Genomic DNA, 21,075 nt, shown 5'->3' with positions numbered 1-21,075 from the left:
GCAAGGCAGTCAGATCCTCCAGGGTTTTCGAGGTTGCTGGCCACAGGAGACACCGGGGTTTAGCAGGAGCCGGTTCGAGGGTCGACAGGCCGGTAGGGCTGGGGCCAAGTCAATTGGTGTCATCCTCTTGTTAGCAGGTGCACGGCAGGTCTTTTATCTTCTTGTTCTTCTTTGTAGTTTTGGAATCGGGATCTGAGGAAGGAAGGCTCAGGGTCCCCCTAAATACTAACTTTAGTGGCGTTACAGGTAGGGTAAGGTCAGGCACCAATGGGTCCCTTCACTGGGGTGAGTACCCCCCCCTATCCTGCCACTTTCCAGTGGGAGGGGGGCAGGAGCCTAGCTCGGATTGGGCAGGGCTCCCCATCCTCAAGATGGCGAGAGCCCGAAGTTGTGCTTTACCTCACCTCCCCCACCTGAGGGGCGGGGTTGGCAGAGGCTGGCAACACCCCCTTTCCTCACTTTGGTTTTCCCGCCTGTCTTCCCGCCAGAGTGGGGGTCAGAACCGGTGAGGGCCAGTTGCTGAGTACAGCAAGTGACCTGGAGAAGCACACAAAGGCGGCATGCCTTTGAAGCTTCCCCTGCCCATCCTGGGGGAGGAAGCCTAGCACCTCGCCCCAGGATGTGCATTGTTGCAGGTCCACGAGAGAAGATGGCTCTCTACCCAGGGGTCCAGCAACATGTCTGCTGGGTGGCAGCCCAAGCAGCCTCTCAGTCAGGACGCTAGTTGTGGATTAGTTTCAGGGGGCAACTCTAAGTTGCCCTCTGTGGTGCACTTTCATTAAATCCCACACTGGCATCACTGTGTATTTAATGTGCTGAGAAGTTTGATACCAAACTTCTCAGTCTTCAGTGTAGCCATCATGGTGCTGTGGAGTTTGTGATGATGACCTCCCAGCACCATATACTCTTAATGGCAGCACTGCACTGACAGTGCCCAGGAATTGACCTGGGTACTGTAGGGGTACAGGGCTCATGCACCTGTACCCACACCATTGGCATAGGGCACCCAGCTAGAGGGGTGACTGAGGTATGCCAGGGCAGTGTTTTGTGGGCATGGCACATGTGTGCCATGTCGACCCTTTGTTTTGTTCTGCACCCAGACACTCAGCCTGCAAAGGCAGTGTGTGTGTGTCAGGGCACAGGGCCTCTTAAGGGTGGCACAATCAGTGCTGCAGCCCTTAGGGGCCTTATCTGGTCACAGTGCCCTGGGTACCTAGGGTACCATTTACCAGGGGCTGACATGTGGCCAGAGATGCCAATTGGGTCTAGGCTTCAATACAGTTTTTGGGGAAGGAACACAGGCCCTGGGTACCTGATTGGCAGGAGCCCAGGGCACACTCAGTCAAAGTACATCAGCAATTCAGCAAAAAGTGGGGGCATACAATGCAAGAAAGATGGCACTTTCTCACAGATGTTTAAGCATGCAGATGAGGGTTTTAAAGACCCTGTAAGGGCAAGAATCAACACGCCCAGGGTTGAGAAGAAATATAAGTCAGCACCTACTGACCCTGCCTACATCAACGGTCAGCTGCCCTTAGACTCGCTTGTGGCTCGCAAGAGAGCTAACTCACAGACCACAGGTGAGGCCCCTCCTCCTGATAAGGAGTCCAAGTTAATTGATGCCTCTGGCAAAAGGGTAGCCTGACAAGCAGCTAATCACTGGCGCATTGCTAATTCTCAGGCTTTACTAGCCAGATATCATAGGGCTCATTAGGATAAGCTAGACAAAAGTATGCAATTTCTGCCTGATAAGCACAACTCTAAGGCAAATGATCTTATCTAGGAGGGCAAACTTATCACCAATACCGCCATCAAGTGCGCATTAGTAACAGCAGACACAGCAGCGCGCGCAGTAAACACCAGCGTACTGCTACGTAGACACGTTGGTTGAGAATTTCGGGTTTCAAACCTGAGGTACAGGCCTCCATCCTCAATCAGCCTTTTGATAAGGAACACCTGTTTGGCCCAGCAGTGGACACCTCGCTTGAAACATTGAAGAAGGACACTGAGGTCGCAAAGTCCATGGGGGCTTTACAGTTACCTGTGAGTAGGGGTTCCTTTCGGCACTCCTTTTACAGGGGTAGCTCCAAAAATATTACCACAGAAAATCCCTCCTCCTCCTACAAGGGCAACAAGCAATTGCCCTCATCAAGATGCTATTTTAGAGGAGGTTTTACGGGAAACAATGGTAAGGGAAGAGGCAGAAGCAACTCCACACACACTTCACCCGCACATAACAAACATTAACTTCCTTCCGCTACCCCTCAATCATACCACTACTGTAAGGGGAACGTCTCACTCAATTTCTCCCAGTCTGGAACACCATCACCTCAGACAAATGGGTTTTACAAATTTTCGAATATGGTTACTGCCTGGAACTTACAAACATTCCCCCAAACATTCTTCCAATATCACACGCAATGTCACAGGAACATCTTACCCTTCTAAAAAAAGAAGTTCTCTCTGTTGGAGAAAGGAGCGATAGAACCAGTCCCATTAAAACATCAAGGGACCGGAGTATACTCCCTGTACTTCTTGATTCCCAAAAAAGATGGTTCTGTCAGGCCTATACTAGACCTCGGGGAACTAAAACTATACATTCAGTCAGACCACTTTCACATGGTCACACTCCAGCAAGTGCTACCTCCCCTTCAACAAGGTGACTTTCTGTCCACTCTGGACTTAAAGGACCCCTATTTCCATATCCCAATACACCCTGCTCACCGCAAATACCTTAGGTTCGCAGTAGCAGGCCAACACTATCAGTTCAAGGTGCTCCCATTCGGAGTAACTACTGCACCCAGGGTTTTCACCAAGTGCCTGGCAGCAGTTGCAGCTCATCTTCGAAGACAACTCATTCACGTCTTCCCATATTTGGATGACTGGCTCATAAAAGCCAGCTCGCAAAAAAGCTGTTTTCGTCACACTCACAAAACAGTGCAATTGCTCCACGATCTTGGATTCAAATCAAGTTAATCTGTCCAAATCCCATCTACATCCATCCAACACACAGGCATATCTGGGAGCCACAATAGACATTACAAAAGTATTTGGCTTACCCCAATCCGGCCAAAATCCATAACATACAAACTTTACTCTGTCAGTGTCTGCCTCAACACTCATTGCCAGCGTGAGTGTTCATGCAGTTAAGAGGAATGATGGCGTCTTGCATTCTAATAGTCCCTTACGCAAGACTCCAGATGTGTCCTCTTCAGGAGTGCTTAGCACATCAGTGGAACCAGGCTCAGGGTCTCTTATGAGATCTAGTGTTGGTGGACGGCCGCACCCATCGCTGTCTGCAGTTGTGAACTACACAAAACCTTTCAAAAGGGCTGCCCTTCATAGACCCGGTTCCACAGATAGTACTAACAGCTGACACATCGCTCACTGGTTGGGGAGCTCTCTCCAGACGCATACAATTCAGGGCATGTGGAGCCTGCCGCAAAAGCAGCTTCACATAAATCATCTAGAGCTGCTAGCGATTTTTCCGGCGTTCAAAGCGTTTTAAGCTCATCTAGTAGGCAAAGCTGTCCTGATTTTTACAGACAACATGACAGCAATGTACTGCATACAAAAACAGGGGGGGAGACACACTCTCTCCAGCTCTCACAACTAGCATAGACTATCTGGAAAATGTTTCTCCTTTGCTGACCTTCCAGGAGTAAACAATCAGATTGCAGATCTGCTCAGTCGTCAAAGACAACAGATCCATGAATGGGAACTCCACCCTCAAGTTCTCCTCCCATTCTTCCAAATATGGGGTTTCTGGACATAGATATGTTCGCCACAAACCTAAACGCAAAATGCCCAAGCTTCGCATCCAGACATCCACACCCATTGTGCAGGGGCAATGCACTATGGATGAACTGGTCAGGAATATTTGTGTACGCTTTTCCGCCTCTCCCACTCATTCCATTAGTGGTTGGGAAGCTCAGAAAGGCATCCCTAACATTGATCCTAGTTGCTCCCACATGGGCCCAACAACCCTGTTCCACAACCATGTTGGAGCTCTCAGTAGTTCCTCACCAAAAACTACACATCACTCCCAATCTTCTCACTCCGAGCCATGGGGAGATAAGGCATCCAGATCCCAGCCATCTCAACCTTGCAATCTGACACCTGAAATCTTAGAGTTTAGCTACCTTGATCTTCTGCCCGACAGCATGAATATTATCAAAGAGGCTAGATGTCCTACCACAAGGGCATGCTATGCAGCAAAGTGGAAGCAATATGTAATATACTGCAATAACAATCCCATCGGTCCACTGGACGCTTCGGGTTCAAAATATCATTTGCTATTTACTACATCTGCAGCTTTCCAATTTAGCGTACTCTTCCGTCACTTACACCTTGCTGCAAAAGCTGCATATCTACAGAACAGACATCTATCTCTTTTTAGAGTGCCTGTCATTAAAGCATTTATGGAGGGACTTAAAAGAATTATTCCTCCAATACTTCCACCTGCTCCAGTGTGGAATCTTAACATTGTCCTCACCAGGCTAATGGGTCCACCCTTTGAGCCATTGCATAGATGTGAAATACAATTTCTCACTTGGAAGGTAACTTTCCTCATAGCCATCACATCTCTGAGGAGAGTGGGTGAGCTTCAGGCACTAACCATAGAAGAACCATTCCTACAAATACACCAAAACAAAGTGGTTCTTTGGACCAACCCAGAATTTCAACCAAAGGTAATTTCTGCCTTTCATATCAACCAATCTGTTGAGTTGCCTGTGTACTTCCCTCAACCAGATTCTGTGGCAGAACGTGCGTACACACTTTAGATGTGAAAAGACCAGTTCTTTACTATATAGAAAGGACAAAATCTTTCCACAAAACAAAACGGCTATTTGTCGCTTTTGCTCCACCACATAAAGGCAATCCTATATTAAAAATAGACATTGCAAGGTGGATAGTCGAGTGCATTCAAATATGCTATGCAAAAGCGAAAAGAACACAAACAATTCCCCCTAGAGCGCACTCCACTCGCAAACTAGGGGCTTCTATGGCTTTCTTAGGAAATACAGCCATAGATGATATCTGCAAAGCTTCAACCTGGACTACACCTCACACATTCACAAAACACTATTGTGTAGATGTGTTAGCAAGACATCAAGCTAGTGTGGGCCAAGCAGTTTGACGTACACTATTTCAGACAACTGCAACAGCTACAGGCTATCCACTGCTTTGAGAAATAACTGCTTTATAGTCCATGCACAGCATGTGATCTACAGCTCACATGCTTCCAATGGAAAATGCTACTTACCCAGTATGCATCTGTTCTTGGCCTGTGGACCTGTAGAGTCACATGCGCCCACCCGCCTCCCTGGGTACCTATACCTGTTGCAGTTACATCTTACCTAGATACATATATACATGGACATCTCTTACTACTCCGTTATCACCCTCTGTGGTAAACAATGGAGTCAATGTCCATGCGCACTATCACCGAAAGGAGGATTCACCTACCTCATGACTGGAAAAGACTTCTTCTAATAAAAACAAAGTGCAAATATCCGGGGTGCCTGTCTTCCCCTACCTCTACAACTGGCTGTTGAAGGCAGGTCAACCACCTCCAGACTAAGGCGAACCTTCTATCATCTTTAGGGTTGCTCATCAAAGTGCCACGGTCACAGCTGACTCCTTCTGAGACCCCCCGCCCCTTGTTCAGACCCATTCTGGACATGTTTGGTTCCTTTCTCCCAGGAAAGAGTGTCCAGGACATTCAGGCAGTTATCCAGATCTTTCAGACTCAGTCCTGGAATTTATTGAGGTGAACTCTGAGGGTATTGGGACTGATTGCCTCCTGCACTGCGCTGGTCGAGTACGCCCTGGGGCATATGTGGTCTTGGCAGTGGGATCTGAAGTCTCAGTGGGCCCAGCATGAAGGGGACCTCTCCAACCATGTTCAGATTTTGAAAGAGTCTGCAGTGGTGCTTGTTGGACTCCGATTGGGTCAGTGATTGACCCCCCTAACACGTTCCCACCTACAGCTGGCAGTAGTGGCAGATGCATCACTTCTGCGTTGTGGCTGGCACCTGGGAGAGGTGGCGATCAGAGATTTCTAGTCTGAGCCGAGTCCCAACTCCATATCCACCTCCTGCAGCTGAGGACCGTACGTTTGATACTGAACAGTAAACAGGGCGGGGGGGTGGTGGTGGGGGGGGGGTCTGGCACAGACCTTGAAGGCCTTGCACATCTGGAAATGGCTGGACCTCCAAGGAATTTTCCTGGTGGTGACCCACCTGGCAGGATCGTTGAAATCCAGGGCACACAAGCTCAGCCGTCTACGCCTTGTGGATGATGAATGGCAGTTGCACCCCGGAGGTTGGGCAGGATCTCTTTCGTGAATAGGGGAGGCCTTGGCTTGATCTGTAAACCACCGCTAAGAACATGCAGTGTCAGCACTTTGGCTCATTGGAGTTTCCAAGGCGTCTCTCACTCTGAGAAGCTTTTAGCCTCAAATGGAACTCTGGATTCCTATATGCCTTCTGGCTAATACCACTCTTGCCCTGAGTTCTCATGAAAATCAAGATCTATCGGACTCATGTCATCCTATTGGCCCCGGATTGGGCACGGATAGTGTGGTATCCAGAACTCCTGGGCTTGAGCATCTGTCCTCTGATCAGGCTGCTCCACCGAGAGGTCAGTCAGAGCAACAGAGAAGGGTTCTGCAACTGCGCCTTTACAATCTCAACGTTCATGCATAGATTGAGCTGCAACAGCTGAACTCCTTTGACCTTGCGCTGGAGTTGATTGATGTCATCTTAGCAGCCAGGCATCCCTGCAACCAAAACTGTATACACCTGTTGTGGGACAGAATTGTGACCGCGTTCAGACCAAGTTATCTGACATTTTATATTTTGTTTTGACTTTAACCCTGGCTATAGTTTGTGTAATTTTTAGGTCTTTCAGCCTTTCTGCGGTTACAAAACAGCCCTCTTTCTTCAAATCCTGCTAAGCAATTTATTTATTTTTAAAGGGTTTCAACCACTTTTTTCTTCCCTCTCCCTTTGTCATGCCTCAGTAGGACCTTAACTTGTTCCTCACATTTCTTTTTTTTATTTCAAATCGTTTTTATTGGAAAAACTAAAGGAAATGACAAAAGGAAATGAACATTGATAATACTAAGTAATATTAAGGATGCATAAGATATAGAATGCAGTGGCTGATAACGGAATCAATTAACTGGTGATGGAGAAATAATTAAATTCCAGAAGTGAACACATGTCAAGTCATGGACAGTGTACAGCCATGAATATAGTATAAAATACAATAAATAAAATTAAATAAATAAATAAGTAAAGTATAAGAAAAATGCAAATATAAAGTACAAATACAGAGTGCCGAATGCCAAATGCAGAATACAAACGTAGTGCACATCACACATCGGAGGTAGCGGTTACATCCCAATGTTACAGTGGATGGGATACCAGCCTATAGTTATATCTTCTTAGGGCAGAAGTAGATTTCACATACAACAGTTCAATAGTCACTCAAGTATTAACAGTAATAGGTGCGTCTACGGAGGGTCAAAAGAAAAGGAAGAGGCATCTAGGGATTTCCAAAGCTTCTTAGTAGAGGTACACCAGGGGGAGGAATGCAATGCACTGTTATCAGCACCTCTAATGCAAGATTCCCATTCTTGCCACATCTTAAAGGAGACTTCGGAGGTGTTCTTCCATTTACATAATATTACTTTACACGCCAAAGTAAGTAGTAAGTCTAGCAACTGACGGTCATTATCATTCATCACAGTTGGATCCAGAGCACCCAAAATAACATAAACGAATTCTCTTGGAGGTTTGATTTTAAGGACATGTTCTATGCGATTACGTATTTTGTCCCAGTAATTTCCTAGTGAGGGGCAATGAAAGAGCATATGTGCTAGATCTCCTTCAACCATATTACAATTCCAGCAAATGGGGCTGTCTTTTAGTTGGAGTTTAAATAGCCTTTGCGGTGTCCAGAACACCCTGTTAAGTATCAGATATTTAGTTTGTGACAGTATTGGAGAGACTTTGTTCACAAGGTCTGTGGCGTGTATTTTGTTCCAGTCGAACGCAATCCCCGTGGTATTGGGCTCCCCCTCCCACCGTGATGTTCCTCACATTTCTAATGTGCATGCCATTTGAGCTGCTTTACAGCTGTTCCTTGCAGCTCCTCACCATCAAGACCGTGTTCCTCACCATCAAGACAGTGTTCCCCATCGCCTTAACATCGGCACAGTATGAGTGAGCTTCACGCTCTGTGTATATCCGCTATACATCACCTTCTTCCCAGACAAACAGATTCTGTGGACTTGGGTATCCTACTGCCAAAAGTTGTAACACCAGTTGACGTCTGTCAAACCATCACTCTGCCAGCGTTTTATGCTCCACCTCAATGCTCTATGTAGGAGGAGAGACTCCATCGCTTTACCCACAAGAGCACTGAGCTTCTACATAAATCGTACAAAGAAACACTGGACAGATTGTCAGCTCTTTGTGGTGTGTGCTGGAGCATGAAAATGGCCAAGCTGTGCAGAAGAGAACCGTCACCCACATGCTCTGCATAAAGATCTGCTATGCATTGGCAAACAAGCAGCCTCTGCAAGGACTGTGTGCTCCTTTTACCAGGCCCAAAGCTCCTGCCACTCCATTAGCATGCTGAGTCCCTATCCTAGACATCTACCAGGCTGGTACATGGGATTCCCGCCATACGTTCACAAAGCTCTATTTTCTGGAGAGTCGGGCTCGCCGAAAAGGGCTATTTGCCTGATGTGTCCTACATGACTTTCTGGTTTGAGTCCATCTACTGACCTACCTGCTGATGGGTACTGCTTTGGTATCTATTCTGAAGGTCATGAATCTGCGGCTTCTCTACAGAAGAACAAGTTACTTAACTTTGATAATGCTCTTTCTCGTAGAAACTTTCCTAGCTGCAAATTCCTCACCCACCCTCCCATCCTTCCTGTTCTGTGAATCTGCACACTGGCCTACCAATTTGCTTTTGGGGCTGTGCGTCTGATGGTGCAGGCAGTCTCGAAAGCAACTGATGTTGGCGTGTGGGAGTGGTATCTATATAGGCTCTTCATGTCTTTTCCGGAGCAGAACGGCAGTTCCGTAGCCACACAGCGCCAGCCACTTGCGTGCAGCAGTACTGCTGAAAAGTTTCCAGATACAGTCTGACATCTTGGAAGTATTCAAAAGGTGTGAGGATGCTAGGTAAAGTCTCTTATCAGAAATAGTGTTACCGAAGTAACTTGTTTGACAATCCCACAAATACTTTACAAATTTCATTGCCCAAAACCTGGGCTCTCTCTCTCTGCAGCTTAACTAAATTGGAGATGAACATTAGTATAGAACCACTGAGGTACACATGTTAGCCCTAAATATTGTCAGCTGTTCAACTATCTCTACTGAAAACTGGTGGGCTTGAGGCAGCTGCTGTACTATTTGTGTATATTGAATCACTTGGTAATCTGGGAGGGATCACTGCCTTTTGAACATTGGTTCTACAGATTACTGTGTAACTTAGGGAAAAGTCATTAATAAGTCTCTTAATATTTCTCACTCAGTGATGATCTCTTAATCGAGTCCCAGAGTCTCTGTAACCAGTTGGAGAGTGTAATGATCAACACCTTGAAGGAACAAGACCACAGCTTAATGGTAAGGATGTTGGCAGACCATTCTTGAACTACCGCCTGTCGTGGCAAATGGTGCTTTTATCAATTTCTGTTCTGTTCTACTACATAAAGTACCCTGCTCGCTGTTGAATTTTATCTCCATTCTTTCGCTTATTTATCCTTTGATTTCTTCCTAATTTTTTGACACAATTTTAGAAGTATGCTTTAACAACTTTGCTTAAACGCCGCAGAAAGCTTTTGAACTAGGGGTTTGGATTGGCTAGCTGTGTACGGTGCCTCGTGTAGAGCTTGCTTGATTCCAAGTGGAAAAAAGATTGAAATCATGAACCGGTTGAGAGACACTTGACATTCCTGGACACACTTTGTATATATTGCTGAATTTAACGTATTTTTGACACTGCTACATGCTGCACTGTGGTTAAATCCAAATTAGATGATGATCCAGAGAGATTGAGGAATATAGAACACTAATGCATGTTTGAGTATACTGACGAAAGTGTCGCATGTTACAGCCAGCTATCAATACCTGGTTGTCAAATGTCCTGTTTCTTTTGTCTACTACACTTGCCATGGAACATGGTAGTGTTCAAGTGCAGAAGTAAATAACATACCTTGAATTTAGACTACATGGCTGCTTCTCATGCAATCTTAGCTTATTCATTCGGACTCAAACATCCACGAGGAGCCACTTTCTGAGTGGTAACAATTGAATGTGTTTACCCTTTTGTCATATTTTTAAGGTCCGTATTTACCCCTTGCTCAGTTACATGCAACCCAGCATAAAAGCAACCTCTTCAGATAATTTGTTAATCTTGCATTCCTCCAGAATAGCCTCTACTTGTTGTTATTCTCCACCTCAGTACTTTCATATAATTCATATTAGGCCCTAATACGCATATTCAAATTTGCATTGATTTACGCGCTTTAAACCTATTCCTGGAATCCTAGGTAGTCATACAGTAGCCCTAAATGTAGTATAGAATCTGAGAGATACTTTCACCTAAAACAGCAAAAAGACCACCATACCAATCCATCCTCATTTCAGTGAATATTGCAAGAAAATCAATACACTCCTGAGCGGATAAATAATTTGAACTAAAGTGCACTGTTAAACTGTAGGCCCACAAATTCAAACTGCACAGCTCAACCTAGATAATTGCCACAAATATCTCATTCTTATTGAGACATTGTCTAATCACACTTCACAACCTTTCATTGACATTCTTCTACCACTAATCTAGTCCATCCCCAGTAATGATCACAACGACCAACATGGTGGTTGTGGGATAGCCATATTTTCAGTAGTACTTCATCATGCACAACCTTTCATATCATTTGATGTTTTGTACATATAGATGTCAAACTCTGCTACCTCAAACTTAAGACGTGTCTCTGTATGTCACCCTCCAGGATCTCCTCATCTATAAACGGGATGTATGACATTACAACGCATGCTGTTACAACGCAGTTTTTACAAGGCATGCTGTTACAACGCATAGCGCTTTGGGGTGCTGGATAGTGAATAGTTTAATTTACTATTCCAACTCCAGTCCCCGTGGATAGTAGGGAAGGTGTTGGATAGTAAATTAAAACTATTCCCTATCCTAGAGCGCCCCCCAGTGCAATGCGTTGTAATGGTTTTCGTTGTAAAACCTGCGTTGTAAAAGCACTGCGTTGTAAAAGTTTCGTTCTAAAGGATGTTTCCCCTATAAACGCTACCTTCCAAGGGCATCCTAATGTAAAATGGGATCACTAATGTGAACATGCTGTCAATAAACTCACTACATTCCTTCTATCAAACAACCTCATGCAGCATTGCAAACGTCATGCATATAGGTTTCAATATGATTTTATATTAACATTTCCAAACCAACTACTGGCTGAAAGAGAAAAGGTAAAATAAGCATATCCCTCCCCCTCCCCAGACATTCGGGCAGCTGTTATAGTTGTAAAGTGGCAAATATTTTAGTAAGTGGGCTTTGTGCTCCTCTTTCTTTCTGTATTCAAGATGAATACTTTGGTAAGCTTTGTAATGCCCTTAGATCTTGGGCAAGTGAAGTTTCTATAGTTTGTTGTGATGTATTTCTGAAGTGGGTTCCATATAGTAGAGAAAGCCAATGTTATTTTCTTTATTCTTAAAATGAACCATAATTTGCTATATCAGTCATGTATGTTTGGCACTGTGGGTGTTCCAATTTAGTTGAAAGGGTGGTCTGGCTGATGGCAATACCAAGTTGGGCAATCAATGTCTTCTTTTTGAATTCCTAAACTACTTCTGGCATCCAGCCCAACAAGCCAGTTTCTGTGTCTTTGGCTCCTTATTCCTATTGTTTTATATGTCATCTAGCATTTGTTTCCAGTGCTGCCATGTGTGGGCAAAGTCCCACAGAATGTGAGATTTTTGCTTGGCTGTCCATTCCCTCCCAGCACTGAGTTGTTCTCTAATTGTCTAATGAATTGGGCATTGTGGAGTCCAGTGCGAAAGAAGCAATATTTTCCTGCGGTTTCTCCCCCCCTTCTCAAGCGTGATAACCTGGTGTACATTAACCATTATAATGGTTCATTGATTCTCTGTAAAAGATTGGCCAAGTTCCTCCTCCTACTTGGCCAAGTTCCTCCTCCACCTTTAACCAGGAGAAGTTTATATTTCCTAGAAATTAGGTGGGTATCGGATGCCAAGTTATATAGTAATTCTCAAACTGGGATTTTGGACAGGTTGCAACTGGTACTGGACAGGATCGAACTGCCTTGATTAATGTGGATATAGCCCAGTCACTGATCCCTGTATATCTACATTTTGTTTGACTTTTTCCTATCCAAAACCTGTTCTCAAGTGTTCTAATGATGTGACAGACCCTTTATCAAATAAGTCTCTTTTGTTCGTTGGGAGTGTTGCTGTAGAAACACATGCTTTGCATACTCCTGCCATCTTGTGTTAGGACTCCACATTACAATTAATTTTTTTAGAAGACGTTTTGAGTCATGAGGTGTAGAGTGACTCCTCCTTTAGTCCACAATGTGTGTGGGTCTCTGCTCCACACTTAGATTGTTTGTTTTTCACCATCAGGTTAGGAATGAAAAGCAACAGCTATGAAAATATTGTGGTCGTACACGTACACGTACACTTCAAACTCCGCTGTGGTTCATCGATTTGCGGAGGGAAACTTCAGTCAGTGACATCAGATATATCCTGTTGTCAATGGGCAGTAAGAGATCAAGACATCGAGGACTCTGCCTTAGAAAATGTAGGCTAATGGAGCTGACTCCCTTTCGGTTCTGCTCACATTGCAATTCTAAATATTTCTGGTCCAACCAACATGAGGTTTGTAACCCCTGCTTCTCTCTTGGCCACCAAGAATCAAAGTACAGTTTTTGTCACACCTTTAGTTACAAGAAGGCACTTAGATATAGGAAAGAGGCACTGGGCATTTTCACGGATTCAGTGTTAGATAATGCAACCCTGGAGATTTTCAGGGAACAAGATCCCCTTGGCTCCCAGATGAGCTGCCGGGACCCTTGGAGTCTCAGGTCTCAGAAAACACCAAGCCCTGAAACACTGTTAATGAAGGCCTCAGATGAAAAACACATCCTTTCGTAGTTGAGACCGATAGCACCACTGAACCTACGAGGAAGACACCAGGTCAGTTAATATTGATATGGGACATTGGGAAAAATGCACCAAAAAAAAACCTTATGATGGGCAGGAGTACTGCTCCAAAGGGAGTTGGGTGTCCAGCCCCAACAAAGCTAGAAAGAGAATCTTAGGCCCACTACTTCCCTTGAACCCTGGTCGGAGGTTAGACAAAGGTTCAGAGCTGAAAGAAATGCTTTAAACACCCACAGCGCCCACATCACCCAAAGGGACACAAACTGTAAGCTTCAATGTCAAAACAGTCCTGCTCTGAGGTAAAATTGAAGTTGAAGGGACTTTCAATGCCCACTTTGGAGACCTCAGAGGCACCAATTTTAGAAAGATTGGCATAAGAGCTGGATTCTCACCAAAACCTTTCTTTATTCCCCAGGACAAAGGCAGAATTATGATAAAGCCTCAACAACAACTAACCGGTCTCCATACTTACTCCCATCCCAAAGCAAAGGAAGCTTACTTTCAAGGAAAAACTAGAGTATGAAACTATACATCGAGGCTGAAAAAAGTGCAAGGAGCAGATTATACCACCTTAGGGTGCACCTAGCAAGTAGCACCAACTGCACCTTTGCCACCACATTCATCACAAACGCACACCACCGCCTCATACAGCACAGAGTTCAATCTTACACTGCCTCCACCACAATCTCCAAAATTCTCCCAAGATAAAGGCAGCCCATGAGACCATGTGAGGGTTGGATGACCAATACAGCCACCTCTTGGGGACAGGGGAGGATCCATGGGAGCACTACAGTGTGGGTCCCTGAGGTACAGAACCTTGAGACTTATTCAGCAAAGCCTTCTCCCACGACAACGCGACAGCATACCAATTTATGTTTAGTGAGGTTGTAGTGGTTTATAAATCTTACCTCCTATAGACAAAAGTAAATGTGGGTTTAGTAAGTTGAGCAACAAACATTTTGGTTGGTACTTTTTTGGTATCCAACACACCAATACCAAGGGTGCAAACAACAATGGCACAGGAGATCCACTGTGTATATTAAAAAACAGAAGATGATAACTCAGCTCTCGGGTAGAAGTCCAAAAAGTAAAGAATCATATAAGGTATATTCCAATTAAATTATTTTATTGAGATGTGAAGAGTTCTTTAATCCACACAGCATACGTCATCACAACAACAGCTGACACATATTTCGCCACGATAGTGACTTTTTCAAAGCTGGGAATTTTATAACAAAGGACAGCTAGAATATAAACAAAATCACAGGGATAAAGTTAACGCAGAATTGCATATAGGTTTAAAAAGGAGATAGCAGGAATCTTGCTGCACCCGTGCTGAACAAAAGGTGAGAAAAAAAAGGTAAAGGAAGAAGATACTAATTTTTACCTTTGAAGAAGTCTTTCGAGTCACGAGGTAAATAGTGAATCCACCTTTAGTTGGCAATGGGCACCACCTTATGTTAGATTTTTTTGCACCATTGAGTTCAGACATGGTTCAGCGTTCGCTGATTTATCTCGCCTATCTCGGGTCCAACTTGTTTGTTTTGTCTTTGGCACACACAGAGGAAATTCGACTATGCTTTGTCCTCTAAATGGTGCTCTGTGGACACCGATCTCCCATCATTGCCTGAATGCCATGGCCTCAGGTGCACCCTTCGCCTCAAGGGCATTGCCCGTGAGAATGCACACAAATTAATTGAAAGAACACTGTTCCAGTACTACCCCCATTGACATGCAAAAATTCCTGTGGACTGACGACCACTAGGTGTGCAACCTCTGCCACTCCCCTAATCATGATAACAGCAAAGAAGACTCTTTGGTACGGATGCAAGAGAAGTTGAGCATATCAAAGATTGCAAGGCAGATAACACCCCAACATCTATAGAGAACATGACCTGTAGAAGGTGAAGAAGCAGGCCCCTCGTGAGCTCCACCCCTTAAGTCATCAGCCAGCCCGGAAGCTGCCTTCGCCCCCTTCTCAGTGGAGGAAGAGCAGGTGGTCCCCTGCCCCTCACAGACACCCTGTCCACAGAGGAAGACTTAGATCGTGAGAATGGTCAGCACCGAGACACCCATCAGGCCTCCCAAGCAGCCTCGAGCCAAGGTAGAAGAATGCCCCCGAAGGGGTCTGGCGTTGAGCTCACCAACTCAGTCTTCCATTCCAACCCTTCCATCGGGCACTAGTCCGCACTGACTGAAAAATTCTGAGGCACAAACGCTACCACTTGCAGGCACCTACACTCTCTTGGCCTTCAAACCTGAAGATACTACATAAACCTTACTGCCTCTCGAGGCAGAAGGATACTCAGTACCAAAGCCACCTTCGGCACCAAGGCCACTGTTGGTGCTAAAGTCACTCTCGACGATGATGACTTATTGGCACCAGAACACACTACAGGAGGAGTTGGATCTGCGACAAAAGCACCTGTTTATTCAATCACAGATAGACAATCTCAACAAAGTTGCCGCCAAGGCCAAGACAGACATTGCCTTGGAAGATGAAGCTCACCTTTGAGAAAGAACTCAATCTGGCACATACTCAAGCTCCCATGCACAACAGCTCCCGACTACACTTACTCCTCTTCGTTCCATATTCACCAGAGGGTTAACCCCACTCCTCTTACAGGGAAGGCAGACCACTATGCCCTAATGACCCCAATGATGCCCTGTTGACACCCATGCCCAATATTGACCTGCGAGATGGCTGCAATGCTTATTTCCCCAGGGGACACTGACCAGGATCACTACATGTGTAGGGCATCACCCCAGACGATACCTCTGCGTATCATGTGGCGATACACAGGGCTGACACAGGTGGACATGCATGTCCTCCACAAAGAATTAGGACTTCGTCGTAGAGACACTGGTGACATCCCCCAGCATACTGTAAAGTTCCTCGCTATGTTGAAGGGTATATTGAAGTCCATCTCCGACACCTTCAACTTGTGAAAATTAGGGTGGTAACTTCCCAGGTGTAGAAAAATTATAAGCTACCCCCTAATAACACCACTATACATAAGGTGTTGCATCCCCCCATTGCTCCCTCATTGGCCATAATGGCAAGCTCCCTAATGCCCAGACCATGGGCAATGCTCCCACCCAAAAAGAAGAGTAAGAATATAGCAGTTGTGGAGAAAAAGGCAACGGTGCAGTCAGCCACCCACTGGAGAATTGCCACCTGCATAGTCCTCAGTAGACCAATTTGCTCATGGGGGTCTGCATCTTGGTATGCATATAGCCTCGAAAAACTGGCATCCGCGGAGGCGCGGTCCATCATCTTGTGTTTTTTGCTGTTCACCCTATGTGGGAAGGGTATGCCCAGACGTGGGTCCCGTGCTCACTAAGCCACTGGCGTCCAGCTATCCTGGCTGAAGACGGCTGATAGCCAGAAACCGGTACTAGGATGCTTGAATCCGGTCCAGGGAAGGCATGGCTTGGCAGTTCGGGCTAGACTGTTCCCATGAGGCACAGGGTCAGACTGATTTGCATATGGCCATGTCTGAACTGGGGTGACAGAGTGGGCTAAAGAACGATGATTGATTAAACCCAGATCTGTTGACTGGGTGTGAGTGTTTGATTGGTTCAGATGCTCCTTCCATCACCACCCCCTTTTGTACCGCTTTGTTCGCCATAAGTTGGCAGGGAATGCTCAGACGTGAGTCCCTTGCTCACTTTGCCACTGGATTCAAGCAAGCCGGGCTGAAGACGGCTGTAATGCCAGAAACCGGTCCCAGGAAGCTTGTTTAAGGTCCAGGGAAGGCATGGCTTGGCAATTCGGGCTGGACTGTTCCCATGAGGCACAGGGTCAGACTAATTTGCATATGGCCATGTCTGAACTGGGGTGACCGAGTGGGCTAAAGAACAGTGATGGATTAAACCCAGATCTGTTGACTGGTTGTGAGTGTTTGATTGGTTCAGATGCTCCTTCCATCACCACCCCCTTTTGTACCGCACTGTAGTGGATGGCACAATAGGTGCTGCCATACAAGTGGCATTTTCCTTTCCATGCTATGGGTATATTTCTGCCCCATATACTTTGGCCTTATGGGAAAATTGTATGTACCAATCCGGTTTGAAGCCAATTTTGACATGCATAGAGGTCAACGCACATACACTTATTGGACAGCATTGCCCCAGTATTAAAATCCAAGATTACCAGAAGTTGAGTCACAAAAGAAATTAAACGCTGTGGTTGACCACACAAAAAAGGGCTCACTATGCAACATTTCTCAGTCTTAGGACCCCATTTGGGTTTTTGGGTAGGAGCACCAACCTCTCCATGGTGTTTGGGCATCTCACTCTAGAGGGTACAGCGTCTTTCTCACTTGACCAAATCCATGCTTCACGGGTCCAATCCACAATAGGTTGTAGGAGCCACCACCTTTCCTCCGCAGCCTCAGCCAGGGACTGAATCACCTTTATTGGTTGACTGTAGGGGAGAAAAACATCCAAATCATCTCCCATTTAGGTCACGCCCCCGAGCCGTATACTTAAAGGGTGCCACATTTATTTTATTTTTGTATAGAGTTTTATATAGCGCGAACATGACCCATGAGGGTATCACAGCACTTTACAAATGTTCAGGGACAAAAGAGAGGGAGGAAAGTAGGTCAGAACAACAAGAGTATGCAAGATACAGGGGTACACAGTAGGACGGATATATCGCAGCTCCGCAAAGGCCATATACAGAAACATATAAAAGCAATAACAAATAAGGGTGTTGTAAACAACCATTGACCTCATTATTACTAAAAAAAAGCTTAAAAGCCTTGCAACCCACAAAAGTAGATATTTGCATCACACCTTGCTTCCTTTCACCATTCATTGCCGCTCTCAACCACACAGCAAAAAAAGAATACATTTGAGAGAGAACATTTCAAATCATTGACTAAGGCAACCTCCTCACCATAATTACCCACTCAATAAATGCATTGCCCCAAGCTGTTGATGTACCAACCTCTTCCATAACTTCAACTGAACTCTTCAGAAAGTTGCAAATCACAATGCCCATCTCTGGAAAAACCAGCAATAAAAGCAAATCAAGCAGTGGCTCATTTCTGAGCATCAAGCAGTGTGAAAAGCCGAAAGAGTCAGCCGTAAATCTCACAACACTTAAGATACAAACCAAAAATATATATACATTTTTTGTAATCATACAAGCCAAATTAGCCTAAACTTAGACGCTAGACCCACCACGCCTAGACGACTGGAGTAAAGATATGGACTGGTGCATGGTAACAGAGAAGGCCATATACGAATCTAGAGGGTGGCCCTTCAAGTGGACACAGATTTGGGAACAATGGAACAGCTACAGAGGAGGGATATGTGAACCCCCATTGACAAGGGATACCTCCGTTGCGATGGGTCTGAACAATGGGAACTTGTGAATTTATTATTGCCTTACCAAGTGCTAGTAAGTTAGCTGCCTGTCTTTTGTCAGTGTCCTGTCGTCATTGTTCATGTATGTATAATCAATGCATTGTCTTGCCTCTTATTTCAATAAAAAGATTTAGAAAAAAAAAGAATTTGCCTTAACTTGCAATTAGGCTGCAGGCAAAGCAAATACAAATGCTTAACACCCAAAAGCCCAGATGAATACAAATGTAATTTCTTTACAGACTTCCTTTTTTGAAAAGATAATTAAAATATTAGGTGAATTCACTTTATCCATCAACATAGAAAATGCAGATCATTTTCCAACCATACTGGCAACATTTCAAAACAGGATGAGCATGAGTGGTAACATCTTAAAATGATACAGGTCTTACCCCATAGATCGCTTGCTCTCAGCATGGAAGAATATCTAACTCTTTCTCAAACATTCCCTCCAGGATCCATTTAATAACCCTTTCTTTCATGTACATTTTTTTGAGAACTGATAGCTGATCTTAATGTCTTGTTACCCGTAGTTGATCTAAATGTCTTGTTACCCGTGCATGCAAATGAAACCCTGCTATTGCTAAATATAAACATATTGACTCTATTGAAAACTTGAAATCCCAGCTTGACTGCATCCAGCTCTGGAGGAGACACGTCAAATTTAAGACCGAATTTCTCTTCCTTAATACTAAACAGTACAACCCCTTGGTATATTGTTCTATTGTATTCAATTGATAAAGTGTAACAAATCACACCTGAAAGGTGTATTTCGGTGCTCGACCACCTTAGAGTCGCATCCACATATTAAAACAACCAGGCTTATAGCAGTCTTTGGAACTGGGCATTTCATGGACATATGCTCTAAAATATGCACATCATGCACAGAACTGCTACCACAGAAAAATGCATTCTTGTTTATTGGACAAACACCATTTCAATGACCACGTACAAGCCATGGCTACCAAGTTCTTCCTATTACCAATCAAAAGAACTCAAGCACATACTTCCCAAAAAGAACATCAAAACCTCAATTAAAATGTTATTAATATTATCATAGAATGTAGTTGTGCCCTCCCCAAGACCCGCCTAGCTTTGCAAAATACATTCTTCAATCAGGCTGCCCACTTCCACTAAACACAAAAAAGATAGGAGCAAATTGCTGCCGCACTAACAACTTAGTTGACTGCACCCAGAGCCAGATGTTCATTTAGAACCGCATCTATAACTTAGAGTGCTCTACTTTAGCACCCCCAGATATTTAACACAGAAATTAAAGGTTTCAGATTGTTTGTAAACAAACTCGTACTCAAAATACTTCTCTTCAAGAAGAGTACCCTCTATAGATCCTTTTCATGCCAGACTCCCGAAAATCTAGACATCATCGCTAATGACATCAGTAATGCTCCCTCATTGTCTGATTTCACGAAATGTCTCAAATTCCTCTACAAATACCTGATCATCTGAATGCAGAGTTTACCAGAGGATCACCAGAGCAACATTACTTTTGGCCATGTTAAACTTGCCATTACACAAACTTTTTGAAGGAGGGTCCAAGGGCAAGTTTAATGACCCCAACTAAGTACGTGCCCCACTTTGAATTACCATTTACACATAGAGTACCTAGAGGTCAACAGACAAAACATGAAACTCTACTGCGGCAGCAAGGACTTACACCATACATAAAAGATTAGTGGAAAACGACAAGGAGTGAAATTAAACGTGAAATCACAATTTTAAACACTCCAAAGGCTGGAAAAAATTCCCATCAGATAGCCACTCTGTACCACCCTCGTTTACATCATTTGGGTACTCCTTGCCCAGGAAATGGAAAAGGAAAGGTCAGTAAACGTTATTGTGACCTGTTGTGATGTAAATGATAGTGTGTTAATGAGGGGGTGCAAAAGTAAATTAACTCCGAGGTTCTGTGGCTACTGAAAAATTTGCAGTGTCAAAGAAAAGAGTGAACGTGGTGTATATAAAATTGGATACACTAGATGAAAATATGAATTTTAATTGTGTCACCTAGTCTCCCAAGGCTAAAAAAGTGCAGATACAGATTTAACAGAATATCTGTGATGGATGGTCAACATGTTTCAGCATGTAAGGGGAATACTTCCAATGCTTTCGTCAGGACCAAAAAGGTGGAATAACTACTGCTTCATTATTGTGAAAATTGTGACACCTCTATATTAAGGTGTATACATACAACCACATACTTTTACCGTATAATGTTTGGAACCACAAGAGTCGCAGGAGTGACATGTAAAACAAAACACAAAGACCGTAAATGACTAAAATATGTCACATACAGATAAAAGATGTCATCAATAGTATATCACATCCATCTAGATTTTTATCATGTTTCAAAAAGAAAAACATTACGTAGACCACTCACCTATTAGTTGTGGTTATAGCGCTTCACCCCACCTGGCAAGCAGCTCAGGTTAATGAGGAGCACCGC

At 44.5% G+C, this 21,075-nt stretch overlaps 1 protein-coding gene across 1 annotated transcript in view; it reads left to right on the top strand.

Moving 5' to 3' along the window:
- The window catches only part of IKBKB (inhibitor of nuclear factor kappa B kinase subunit beta), a 616,380-nt gene that overhangs the window by 557,603 nt on the left and 37,702 nt on the right, over window positions 1–21,075 (top strand). The window contains exon 21 of the mRNA XM_086943580.1: window positions 9,560–9,650. Within this exon, the coding sequence (XP_086799706.1) occupies window positions 9,560–9,650 (91 nt within the window). The remainder of the gene's footprint in view (window positions 1–9,559; window positions 9,651–21,075) is intronic.

Source organism: Lissotriton vulgaris, chromosome 11, assembly GCF_964263255.1.
Source record: "Lissotriton vulgaris chromosome 11, aLisVul1.2, whole genome shotgun sequence".
Lineage (NCBI taxonomy): Eukaryota > Metazoa > Chordata > Amphibia > Caudata > Salamandridae > Lissotriton > Lissotriton vulgaris.
This window is presented reverse-complemented; position numbering and strand designations above follow the sequence as displayed.